The 14,352-nt window shown below is 33.0% G+C and overlaps 2 protein-coding genes across 2 annotated transcripts in view; both read left to right on the top strand.

Moving 5' to 3' along the window:
* Positions 1 to 7,991, top strand: part of LOC113512179 (alpha-(1,3)-fucosyltransferase C-like) — a 43,232-nt gene extending 35,241 nt beyond the window's left edge. Inside the window, exon 4 of the mRNA XM_052893809.1 lies at positions 7,899 to 7,991. Within this exon, the coding sequence (XP_052749769.1) occupies positions 7,899 to 7,991 (93 nt within the window). The remainder of the gene's footprint in view (positions 1 to 7,898) is intronic.
* A 2,952-nt stretch (positions 7,992 to 10,943) lies between these two features.
* On the top strand, positions 10,944 to 14,053 carry LOC113512180 (alpha-(1,3)-fucosyltransferase C-like). The gene is made up of 3 exons (XM_026895981.2): positions 10,944 to 11,377; positions 12,434 to 12,868; positions 13,762 to 14,053. The coding sequence occupies exons 1-3, from the start codon at positions 10,944 to 10,946 to the stop codon at positions 14,051 to 14,053; spliced, it is 1,161 nt and encodes a 386-aa protein (XP_026751782.2).
* The last annotated feature ends 299 nt before the right edge of the window (positions 14,054 to 14,352 follow it).

Here is a 14,352-nt window from a genome sequence, read left to right on the forward strand (position 1 = left end):
ATGACCGCCACTCAGCAGTGAAAATCAGCAGCAGGTATCAATCCAAACCATTCCTCGTTCGAATATGTCATGGGAAGTGTTCTCTCTATGATACATCCAATAAAAGATGCGTAAAGATGAAAAATTTCTACGCAGTTTCAGTTCAGTTTATCTTGATACACCGTTTAGAAGTATTTATTTATTTTCAAAACCCATATGTAAAATATAGCCTAATAAAGAATCGCCTATTTCATATTAATTGAAAATAAAAAACATTTTATTATCAAAAACTATATTTTAAAACATATTGGTGTTTATATATATTTTGTAAAAGCAACTATCAACAGAGATACTGCTAAGCTGCCAAATCCCTACGCTTACAGTTCCATAACCTCAATAGCGCTTTAAAAAATAAAATATTTAAAAAATTCACAAAGTTCCCCTGAGGATTTCTACTTGGCGCCTCACTTCTGTACCGGGAGGCTTAGTGAGTAAAGTTTCGAACGTTTTCAAAACTTCACTTTATTCAATAGTCTTACTCTTTCTAAGTATTAAGCATTTAGCGCTATTAAAGTAGAAAAAAGGATCTACAGAACTATTATAAGTATCTCATGACCCAACAGTTTAATATGTGAAATAGTAGTCAATAATCATCTTATCTTATTTTCGCATATGGGGTCAGCTAAGCCGTTGCACGTCGACCCATACGGTTTTTTTGTGCTTCCCCCTGCCTTATACCATTATTTCATAGATCCTATGCGTTACCGTAACGATATCCCGCGGTTTAAGATATCTGTAGTCCCCTGGCTCTGGATAAGCCGTTCCCAGTAGACTCATACGCATACTTGCCAATGAATTGCAGTTGCACATCAAGTGTTCCATGGATTCCGATGTCTCCCCGCACAGTCTGCACAGTGTATCCGAAGATAGACCCATCGATCAATAATCGTAATGATATTATTATTATATCAGCTGTTATCTGTCCACTGCTGGACTTAACCTCCCCAATAAGGGGAATTTTGGTAGTAGTTGCAACGCTTGGCAGGCGGGTTGACAACCGCAGTTAGGTTATAGTGATGTTTTAAAAGGGACGTTGCTGCCTATCCGTATGTATAATAGTAATATTTTGTTCATATAGTAAGAGATATGACCGACAACATGTTCTTGATTCTAAAACCAAATTTTACTCTACATTTTCATTACAAATTTCATAATCAGAACTATCTCACAATGTTGTTTAAAATTTTTAAGTTTATAACATTAATCTGTAAGTTTCGTGTTACAAACGTAAGTGTAAGTATAGTAATAATGTAATGTAAGTGAAGTAAGAAATTTATAAATAAATAATAAATAGCTAATAATGTCAATTCATTATAATAATGTTTATATTATACTAGCGTTTACCCACGACTTCGTCTGCGGCCAAGATATGTACATTAACCGGGATTAATATCTATATCCTTTTCTATCCCGTATAATGCGTGTATACTAAATTTCATATTTATTGATTAAGCTGTCAAAGTGCTATGTATATTTACAAACAAACTTACTTTCACATTTATACTATTAGTAAGAATTACATACAAACTTTTTGCCCGGTACTTCGTATGTATGTATTTTATAAGTAGGTAAACCAATGAAATGGATCAGTTCTAGATAGCGTAGCAAGATGAAATATACACTAATTTTTAATTTAAACCTTAAGGAACGTAAATATGAAAACTACGTACAATTTAGTACTATAGTTCTTATATGATGCCGGAACAAATATACAGACAAGAGATAGACAGACAAATAAACTTCTAAAAATTATTGTTTTGGTTTCTATTGCTCTTATTTTAATAAGAGCAATAGAAGCCAAAACAATCGATATGAAAAATCGATATGAGGGACTTTAGTCCCTCATATCGATTTTTTAAATTTATTATAAAGATTATAAATATCTCCTACGTATAGTATACCATGTATAAAAAATGTACTTTAACCTTATCTAATTAAACCATTTAGAATTACCTCTATTTTATTTACATAAAGCTATTTGAAATCCATCACTACCAATTTTCCTGTTCTTTTGAAACTGTTTAAAAAAAATGTTAGACAATTCGAATTCGTTTTAATAAAGATTAATACAGCCAAATGAGACGTAGATGTAGTTACTTAATCGTGTGTAAACGCTAAAGAAAATCAATCAATAACGCATTCGTAAGCTATTAGCGGACGCATCGACATTTATACCATCGATCAGCCTGAAAGTAGAACTAACTTGTCAGATTGGAGCGTGATCACTCAATCTCGCCATTACACTGAGACTATCAGTCAATTGGGACCACGTTTGCACTGTTCCGTACATCACGATACGAAAATAATCGCTAATATTAACATATTAACAGTCAGGAGATGTCAGGGTATTACCATTTTTCATCTGATAAACCGTCTATTGAGGACAGAAAGAACAAAATGTGGACAGTTGATACGACTAGCGAATTTATGAACATTATAATAGAAAGTAAGATGAAGAAAGGAAGAAACTGAAGGGGAGACAAAGGCATAGTTACATCAGGCAAATTAAAGAAAATATCGGTGCCGTATAGAGGTGAATAGAATTGCTAAAAATCGTAGTAAATGACAAGAGCTCCATCGACAAGAGCTCAACTCTTAAATAGAAGTGAATGAACCATCAATATTTGCTATTCAAAGTCGTATAAATAAAATTATAATTCTATACTAAAATTTGCTCCCATAAATAATGAATAAAAGTTTCAAAATAATTAATGATTGTAGTGATAACAACATCAGAAATGCTACAAAAGAAAAATGACAACATTAATCATAACAACATCTTCATTCACATGTCTGCATATTGCAGAGTACAAAACGACGGATTTCAAACAAAACCGGCAATATATCACGTAGAGGACAATGGGAACGGGCCACCAGAGCATGCGAGATGAAGATAGATCGAGCTGAGCCAGACGCGTGGTCACCCTGTCCGCGTAGTAGTTCGACTCGCTTGATCGATGTCTTCTTTGTTATGGGCGCCTAGTATTTCAAATAGATATATGTATATCAAAAACATAACATATAAAACATAAAAATGCAAGCAAATAAATTAGGTCTCTCTCTCTTTCTCTTTTTATTTATAGATGTCTCTCTCTCTCTCTCTCTCTCTCTCTCTCTCTCTCTCTCTCTCTTTATTTAACTAACAATTTTCATTTTCAATTACAATTTTATTGTGATCATATCAGTGCCATAAACGTCTTTACTTCTTTAATACATATGACTTAACAGATTATTATACATTAAAATAAAAAAGATTTTTTTATTTCCACATAAATGAAAAAAAAAATGTATTCGAATGTATGTATGTATATTCTAATTAGTTCTTTCAATTCTTCTACATATATATAGTAGCCTAATTAACTCATCAACGTACAATTAAAATTAGATAAATAATAAAATATCATTCAAGTACTGAATAAGACAAGCGTAGTCGTTTAACTTTTATTTAAATTTAAATATTAGAATATACGTAGTATTTTTATCTATTTGCTTATTTCTTATTTGTAATTTTCTTACATATTAATACAATATGTAAGAAAATTACAATATTTTTCTTTCTTTCTTCGTAAATCATAACTTTCTTCAACTAAAAAGTAAGTAAGTTACCTTTTAAATCCCGTAATATAAGAGAAAAATAAAAAAGGCTGAGAGTAAGCAATGCTTGTAATATTTAAGTTTTTATTAGTAAAAGCAAAGAGATTCCTTTGCTCATTTACAAAACACCTTTACGATATTTTCGAAACACAGGATCTTACTAAAAGAATAATGCAATGCAGCCTACTTACAATAAATATTCGAGAACACTATCACATCTCACAATATGGTGACAAAAAGGGAACATCTCGTACGTATAGGATGAGCAAATGTATTCAAGGGGCCCATTTTAGATTCTGTCCCACGCATGTGTCATAGACAGTAGCCCCCCGGGGACTAGACGGGACCGGCAAAAACTGAATATTGCAGATATGTTCACATTATTGCCGCACGTTAACAGTGTCGTACACGATACGTCTTTATATTTATTTGTCTCAGTTTATGGCAATTGATGAAGAAAACTGACCAAGTGCAAATCCGACTGGAACACCGAATGTTCTACATAAACTATAAAAAAATACTTGGCAATATTCTTTTGTTTTTTGTGATGAAACTACAAATTTACGATTTTGGGATTTTTTGCTTTTAACTACTTGTGCTATACGATATAGCTTCTTGCCAAATTTCATAATTGTAGGTCCACTGGAAATACCCTATGGTTTTGATTTCTTTGCAAATGTTAAAATATACACTATAAACGGATATACCTTTTGATTGCATTTTTCACAGCTACAAAGGATTGCAGCTTTTAATATTTGATACTAGTTTCAATTTAACAAACAGACGGACAAACTAAGTGATCCTGTAAGGACTCCATTTTTTCTTTTGACGTACCTCGTCCTCGTATTACGTCCCTAATAACTATACAACTAAGTGGGGTGGAAGAGATTGTTAGTAATAGGGAGATTAGTTTCCATTGCTATCAATATACCCTATCAAGTCGACCTCCACGCGGTTCCCCCTGAAAACTATCGTAACTAATTTGTCGTTGAATTCGTCTCGATGGGCTAACGGACCAGCCTTTTCATTCTCACCTATCACATTTTACTGGTACCCCATCTGTGTATACCGATAGCACAGCCAGGGATTCCATGTCATTTTCATCCATTAAAAAAAAACTATACAACTAAGTATAGTTGATATTTGTAATTGTTAGCTATTTGTCTGACAAACGCATTATCATGCGACCATTAAATGTTAGATGATCATATTAGCTGGCAGCTGTCCACTGCTGAACACAGGCCTCTCCTTTGGGGGATTTTACCAGTAGTTGTCATGCTTTCCAGGTGGATTGACAATCACAGTTAGGATTTGGTGATGTTTTAAGAGGACCTCTGCTGCCCATCCCTCGACCATTAAGCTCCTTTAGTCGCCTCTTACGACACCCTCGAGAAGGGAAGGGGTGGCCTATTCTATACCGGGACCACACAGCAAGTCGTAGTAACGTTCCAAAGAAAATACCAAACGATGATGTTTAATTCACATAGCAGTTATAACATATTTAATTTAGCTATGATTTAACTTTATTTTTTTTAGTCCATAATTCGAAATAGCTATGGATAGAATGGACAGTACCATTTCTCAGAAACCTGCTCCTGCCAGCCGCAGTTACAGCTGATATAATTAGCAGTGAGAGGACATAGGAAACCAACATTATATTTTAGGATGATAATCTACTAGTAAAATAAGAAGACTGTAAACAGGATATTCACGCTGCTTGATCTCGTTAGGATGGACAGAAATCAGCCAACACTGATCTGCCAAATTAAAATAATTTAGAAATAGTGTTAATATATAACAATCATATACCAATAAATTTATTAAAAAATAAAAAAAACGAAGTGTGATTTATATAAATCGATTAAATGGCTGTTTATGTATCGTTTAGATGTGAAATATGTAACGTAATATTAAATGTACTAACTGTCGAAGATTAATTGATGTTAAGGAAAGTCATAACACTTCTAATATTCGTGTTAAGTCCTTTGAAACAAATGTCTGTGGTCATACACATGCTAATGTTAACAAAAGATACTTCCACAAAATAATATATGGAAATAGTTTTATTAAAATATCGTGTTATAATGGCCACAACGCCTCAAGTGCCTAATACATAATGGATAACGGCCTAGCTAGTTTCAATAAAAGGATTTTTTCATATTCCTTCCGTACACCCTGCAATATTGTAACATTCACTTCTCGCAATTTATTCCATTTATACACAAATCATATCTTAAATGCCATTCATAACTGATGTAAGGGGACATGATGCCCTCTATAGATACTCGTTAAATTATTGATTTTTGCTCAAAGGTCGAAATTGGTACTAACTCTAATGTAATCTATTGTAAACTGCTATTTACATAATAATGTAATACAAAAATAAAATCAATTGTAAATTGCAATTGCAGATTTATTAACGTGAATATTTTAGAACAGCGCTGAAAAACAGCGCTGTAATCTTTCGACTGCCGTAAAATGCTGAGACCTTTTTTTACAAACAATAGGTTGCGTTTCTGCAAATATTAACAATTACCTGTGCTGTTTTGTTAAATAAACGTTATTATTATTATTAAATAAAATTTACAGCAGCTTTTGCATTTATGGCATCTTATGACCGGTGCAGTTTTTGTTCGTTATAAATTGTCTGATGCAAGAAGCATGTCAAGTCTTTGACATGCTTCTTGCATCCTTGGACTACATATAAATGTTAACTCAAAATGTAAGTTACATTGTAAGAAATTGCCAAAGATTGTTCATTAATTTGGATATTATAATAGCACATAGTACCAATTCAATCATTAATAACGATATCAATTTTGTTGTGTGATGTTTTGTATTGTGAATACTGTACAAAAATTAGCGAAAAAAACTCAGTTGGCCTAATGTACTAGATGTCATTATTAGGGAAAAGTTTCAGTAGCACGACACGAGGCGATGAGACAGAGCAACTGATCTGAAATGCAAACCGCGAGCCAAAGAATCTCATTAGCAAGACGAGACCTCGCTTACCTTTACGCGCGGGACTATTCTGAATGTGAAAATGACACAAAACAAAATACTGATATTTTAAATACACTATCCGTACTTGACGCGATTGCAGGTAAATAATAGTATATTTAAAATATACGACAACACGAAAGTTTAAAAAGAAAATATTAATGTTACGTTATGTTGATAGAACATTTTCTTTTTTTATATACAACTTAGAATGGCAAACAAGTTAACCTGATGGAAAGTGGTAACCGTCGCCTATAGACATGAGCAGTACCATGGACATAACAGAGTATACTGTTTCGCTCATGATCCCCCATGCGTTGCCATTCCTGAGGACTCAGGTGTTATTACTCTATACCCTGTAAATTCACGCCATATCCCACCCTTCAAACCAAATGCAAACACAGCCATGCAAACACAACTGCTTCACGGTAGAAACACGAATGGGACAGTGGTACCCAAGCAATCGACTTTTGTACAAAGTCTCCCTCTGATATTATATCTGGTATACAATTGATCACTTTCAATAAATGCAATTATAGATATAAAAGTTTGTCTATTTGTTGTCTCTTGGCATCTTAATAGTGCCTTTTGGCGCCTTGATGCCAACATAAGCACATAGACTACATTTTATCCCAGTTGCATAGATAAATACGTGGGTAAATAATCATAGGAACAACTTGAAACCGACTTGAAAATTATTTAGATATCGTTTTTCTCTGTAACTCTTATAATCCTAACCAAATTTAAATATGGCCAACATGAAAATAATCAATAATGACAGCAAATAAATCATCAAAATTGGTTTAAAATTATCGGAAATACATTATGTATATCGAATATACAATATTAAAACATAAAAAATAAACCGATCAGTTGTTATTTACTTATAACAATGGTAAATGTCGATCGTACTGATCGTAAATTTAAAATGTGTGTAGTCTCATATATTTCCACAATTACACACACATATGTAACATGAACATGCCGTGTGGTCCCGGCATAGAAAGGGCCACACCTTTCTTTCTCTTGGGTGTCGTAAGAGATGACTGAAGGCCCTTATAGGTCGAAGTATGAGCAGCAGCGTCCCTCTTCAAACATTACCAAAGTCTATCTGCAGTTGACAACCCACCTGCCAAGCGTAGCATCTATTAGCAAAACTATCATTATGGGGAAGGCCTATGTTTAATAGTGGATAATTAACAGTTGATATGGTGATGATGATGATGTAACATGAATGTCCGTACTTGTGACAATTGACACTACAGAATAGGACGGCGGCCGAAGCTCGGCGAAGCGAAGACATTGCGTCTTTGCATTCGTACCAGCCCGCTCATTGGAAAATCACTGCCGCCGACTGAATACTGAACACCGCACAATCTGAGCGTATCTGCGTATTAAATCTAAGCCGACACAACTGTCGTAAAGATAAATAGGTTCGGTAGGGATGTACCCACTCAATAATAGTGAATAGACACGATAATATGAAATTACGTTTTACTTTTGTCGATATTTACATCTGTTTATTTTTATTTATTCATGTTACACTTTATTGCAACAAGTAAAACAATAATAAATACGGTATATATTAATGAGAAGCGAAACAAAAGGAGGCCTTATCGCTAAGCAATCTCTTACAGACAACTTTTGGATAGAGGACGTTGAAAAAAGGCAAAGGGTATTCATTACAATATAAGAGTAATATCGAGGAAAAAAGAATGACAAAAGTATGTGTGACTTCAAGATTTTTCTCCGCAAAACACTGGTAATTGTATTGTGATAAAAGCAAAAGGATTATAAAAATTACTTCTGAATTTACGAAGGTATCTACGTCACATACAAAAATAGTAGCTAATAAATAAACTCCAAACCTCTTCACTAATTTCATTTATATTACCCAGTATAATTTAATAAAATGTCCGCATTCGAGACAAGCATCAATTGATATACGTACAGTAAATATCTGTATGCTAATTAATCGAAAATTATTAAATACTATAAATGATTGTAATACATTTTTCTTTATCGCGAACTAACTCATTTTTTACTTGAACGAAATAATTATGTAAAAGTAAAGTATTAAGAAAGGTTAATATAATTTTAAAGAAAAAAATTGAATAAACTAAGAGCAACCCTAACATTTTCATATTATTTTATAAGCGATTGAATATTCTAAAATGATATTGCATAGAAGTTCAAAGCGTTTTAGACAAAACTAGCGCACATGATACCTAGTACGAGTATTATTGTGCATTTTTCCTATCAGCACATTTTCCTATATAGACTTATAATATATCACTCAAATACTAGTAATATTATGCCGAATCAAAATCAACATTAGAGGTAATACCTATCATAAAGATGCTACAATTCCTAATTCAATATATTTATTATAATTGAAACCAAATTCTATTGGGGGGAAAGGAATTGTTAGTAATGGAGACTGAGAATCCCATTGCTAGCAATATACCCAACCAGGTCGACCTCCTCGCGGTTGCCCCTAGAAACTATCATGGTTAATTCCTGATGAATTCATCATAATGGGCTAACTGGTCTGTTTTCATTCTCATCTATCACCCTTCACTGGTGCCCCGCCAGCGTATCCCGTTAGCGCAGGCGGGGTCGCCATACCATTTTCACTCATAAAAAAAAAACAAATTCTATTACTTAATAGTTGAGTCAATGTGTATTGTAAGTATATTATTTGATAATATGGAGTAGTTCTCCATTGTATATATTTTATTATTTGTGAATCAATATCAGACGTATCTAGTCTGTAACTATTCACCCATATCGAATTTCATTATTTTTCACTGAATAATTACATTTCTGTTTTCCAAAGATTTACTAGGAGAGGATGCTATAAAATATTAAGACAGCCTTTTGCACCATTTTTTTGAGATGTGATGAATAAAGAATAAATAAATGTTCCCTTTCCGTTCCGAAAATACCATCAGTAATTATGGATCAACTTTTTGAAACATTGAAACTTTTTTTCGACATTTTCTTTTAGATATGAACTTTCTCTGAGGTAAAATGTAATCATAGTCTAAAAACTGTGGACTCTTGACAAATTTAAAATAAAAAATTAGCACACAAAGGACTAGCCTATTTATATTAATTAAACCACGGATTTTATGTACACTAGTGATATCTGTTTGAAGTAATATTTAAGTATGATTCTTTTACAAAATGAATATAAAATAATATTCGATTATGTAGTCGAGATTTGTACAAAAAAAAACTTTCTAAAGCGTCCATCAAAATGATTTCCTTGCAACAACAGTAATCGGGAGCCATTCAAAAGCCCGGACAATTCCGTTCTGAGCTGTCCGCTCTCGGACCCACATCATATGCACAATACGGTACACCGTTGTCGACATTTTCGAAAAAAAATGAGACGAAAATCACATTGTGACAAATCAAATTATACTCTACTGTATTCACAAACCTACAAGGCATTTTATTCAATCTGTGAAATATGGACGATTTGTGAAATTATATTTCTTTTATTACGTAATGTCCAGAAAAAAAGTATCTATATTTTATATTGTTAAAATAATAAACTATATCTATACTAATATTATAAAATAGGAAGATAAAATTTTTTGTATGTTTGTTAGTAATAGAAAAACTAAAAAATTACTCCGCCGATTTAAAGTTTCTATCACCTATATGAAGCTACATTATCAAGCAAGCTAATTACATAGACCATACTATCGTTCTACCTACCCATGTAAAGCTGGTGCGGATCAATAATACCTATATATAGATATAATGCGCGGCTTTACTCGTTTAAATTAAAATTGTATTCATTGTTAACCTAGGATACGGCACTTCCATGTACCAAAATTTCATTCTAATACGTCCAGACCTTCACAGTGACAAATATTCAAACACACTACTACCTACTATTACAAACTTTTACATAAATATTAATAATATTTGTAAATTTACTTTATGAAAATATACCAATAATTTACTAACAATGCATAACCTGAACCGATGGATCTAAAAATGAGAATTTTGCACAGGACTTCCGATTAATAAATGGACTATCCAAAAATGTTGTGTAAAGAAAAAAGAACAATTTCTGAAGAAAAAAAATCCAATTAATCTGTTAAAAAAACATTGAAACAAGTATTCATAAACAAAGCTGTCATCTTATAGTGTATACACACGTATGCACTCAAATACAATGTGAAACGAATCTGACTTCGAAACGACAACAGACGTGATTCTGTTATTGTCAAATAAATTCATAAAATCAATGTAGATATCTGAAGTTCTTTAGAATTAAACTTGCTTCTATAATGGCTCGCATACGAAAGCTTTCCGATTTACTAATACATTTAATATGCTTAATTATAATAAGTTACATAGTTACCCAGCGATCTGTAAAAATATTCACTTTCAAAAAGCTCATTAGATTCTTGCCGGATCTAAAATACATATTGGTGTGGACAAGTTTCTATGGAATTGAAGAGGAAGGCCAAACGGCCTTTGTGAGGCGAGAGTGTAATTTTAAAAATTGTTATTTTACACAGAACAGGAGTTTATTCGGTGATCTAAGATATTTTGATGTCATTCTGTTTAACGCGCAAGATGTGAGTTTGAGCGGGAACGATCTGCCGTCTACTAGGAGTGTGTTACAGAAGTATATCTTCGCAACAAACGACTCGGCGGATAATTACCCAATCTGTAGTCCATCGTATGATGATTTTTTTAACTGGACTTGGACTTACAGGTAAATGTATTTGTTACTAATAATCCGTCCTGACTTCGCACCAATTGATATATTTGTTTAAATAATATATAGCCTAAATTTATCGTTCTTAATGTCTCTTTCTATAAGTGGAAAAAAATAATCGAATAATTGAATAATTTTTGAGTTTATCCAGTTTATTTATAGATCCACCATTACAAAACAAACAAGTAATCAAATCTTTCCTCTTTATAATACTATTATCGCATTTTTTTTTATACGACTTAGAATGGCAAACAAGCTGACGGCCCACCTAATGAAAAGTGGTAACCATCGCCTACAGACATGAGCAGTACCATGGACATATAGTATATAGTATGTAAAGTCCATAATGGCTAAAATGATGATGATGATAATGACAGTAGACTAAAGAAAGTATTTAACATTTTAACTTTTCATAATTATATCTATGAAGAAAGAGACTAGAATAACAAAGCGTAACAATAACAAATACACAAACAGTCATAATCGTCATCATCACGGTCATTATCCATCCACTGCTGAACAGTCCTGAGCCACCTGCGTCTACTAACTCTCTGCAATCTATTCGAGGTCGTCACTCCATCTAGTGAGGGGTCGCACACACAGCAAAAACCAGTTATTTTGATTTAAAAACTAAATTACCTAACAACATTTGATTAAAATTTTCATTGGATTATCTGTAAGTACATCCTTTCAAATAAAAAAAAAAACTAAATCGGTTTATAACTCACGGACTTATGAGGTAATAAACGTCAAGAAATTATAACCAAATTGAGAACTTCTTCTTTTTAAAGTCGGTTGAATCCCCTTATTTTTCCATCAGAGCAGCGTAGTAATTATAGTTGAAATACTACTAGGAGTAATCTAACAGAAAGTGTAACTATTATTAGACATGAACAATACCATGTCATGTGACAGGTTATATTCTTTACGCTTTATTATTTCTAAAGAAGACACCATTACAACATTTTAAAGGAAAAGCAAATAGTTCTATAGTCTTGTGATACTGGTCGATTAATTGGAAATATAAATAAAATTATGTATATTCTCACACAGGCTAGAATCTACAATCCCTTACAAGTTTATCACTGTTAACAACATAGACGATCAAGATTTAGGCTCTCATATACCATGGAAACGAAATATGACTCCAATTAATAACCAGATAAAAATGCAACTGTACATGAAATCAAAGGCAGCCGCAATATTTTTAAACAAATGTGAGAGCAGGAGTAGAAGGGAATTGTTTCTGAAGAATTTGCAATATCACTTGTCTAAATATAATCTCACGATAGATATTTTTGGAGAATGTGGCTCTAAAAGATGTAAGAGAAATACTATGACTCCATGTTATTACAGATTGAGGAGAAATTATTTTTTCTATCTCGCGTTCGAAGACTCTTTAGATGCTGATTACATTACTAGAGATATTCTGTATGCGTACAAGAATAATGCAGTGCCTATTGTCTTAGGAGGAGCCCAATATGAACTGTATGATAATTTTGGTATTTTTTTTATACTACTTTAGTGACAAACAAGTATATGACCCGTTCTGTATAAGCTCGTGGCCATCATAGAATGCACCGTACTATTCTTTAAATGATTCATTTTTTATACCACTAAGGTTTGCCACAAACATACGGCCCACCTGATAGTAAGCGATTACCGTAGCCTATGAACGCCTGCAATACCAGGAGTATTACGCGCGCGTCGCCGACCCTGAAGAAACCTCTTTACCCCCCTTTTGAAAAACCACATTCAATAGTCTCTTGAGTATTCGTTTTGAATATTGTCGATAAACGGAAAGATAATGATTCAGACCTAGTTCCTGAGAAATAAGTTCTTATTTTTCATCTCTCTCTCTCCATCCAAAGGTTGCCTGAAAGAGATCGCTTTTAGCGATAAGGTCGCCTATTGTTTTCTCATTGTGATTATTTCTTGTAATTATTTATATTTATAATAAGTTTACTATTGTAATCTTTTGGAGGAATCAATAAAGAGTATCTATTTATCTATCTATCTATGTCTCTGTAACAAATAATTTTACAGCTATTCACATCAAAACACAGCTATATTTTTATATACATGTATGACTGTAACTACTAATGAACTGTCACTTTTCTCATATTGGCTTTGCTGGAAGAAATCTATTGGAGATAAGCTCGCCCTTGTGCACTATTATGTTTGTTTTTACACTTCAATAACCTTTTGTGTACAATAAAGAATATATTAGTACACATGATAGTCAACAGATATACCTATTAGATAGTTGGTATTCATGTACACGACTTCTTTAGTAGCTCTTTAATTACTGGGAGGGAGTATCTGATAGTATATAATACATAAAATGCAATATAAAACTGACTTTAAATGTATAATGACAGATTTCTCCCACCAAACTCTTACATCAACGCCTTGGCAATTGGGGAAGAGAAACTAGCTAAAACCATGAACGATATCATTCAAGACCGAGAGCGGTACTACCACTTCTTCAAATGGAAGAACCATTATACCATAACGGAGTCACCAGTCCTTAATCCATGCAGCCTTTGTGCCAGTTTAAATAATCAACATTGGTTGACACACAAGATCAGCTTCAAGAATTTTCGACAGTGGTGGAACCCTTTCTATAGCGATCGATGTAGTATTCGCTGGAGAAAATTAAATGTATTTTGAAAAAAATCTCTCTCTCTCTCTTTTTCTCTATACCTCTTAGTATAAAAGAACACAGAAGTAAAAACAGTCAGGAATTCTACTATAGTGCAATGGTACCAGTTATTTTATCTTATTTTCGCATATGGGGTCAGCTAAGCCGTTGCACGTCGACCCATACGAATCTTTTGTGCTTCCTCCTGCCTTAAATGGTACCACTATTCTCCATTATCGATTGTCTACCCTCCTCCTTGATTAATACATTCAAAGCCTAAAAAGGGGTGGCCTTTTTAGTTTTTAGTTATTTTTTTCCAAAACTTTAC

The sequence above is a fragment of the Galleria mellonella genome, unplaced genomic scaffold (genome assembly GCF_026898425.1).
Source record: "Galleria mellonella isolate WM207_F2 unplaced genomic scaffold, CSIRO_AGI_GalMel_v1 utg184, whole genome shotgun sequence".
NCBI lineage: Eukaryota > Metazoa > Arthropoda > Insecta > Lepidoptera > Pyralidae > Galleria > Galleria mellonella.

Excerpts from the sequence above, each read along its gene's own strand:
- LOC113512180 (XM_026895981.2), top strand. The coding sequence starts at position 10,944 with ATGGCTCGCATACGAAAGCTTTCCGATTTACTAATACATTTAATATGC. Across the intron at positions 11,378-12,433 it reads AACTGGACTTGGACTTACAG|GCTAGAATCTACAATCCCTT; the intron begins GTAAATGTATTT and ends ATTCTCACACAG. Across the intron at positions 12,869-13,761 it reads GGAGGAGCCCAATATGAACT|ATTTCTCCCACCAAACTCTT; the intron begins GTATGATAATTT and ends GTATAATGACAG.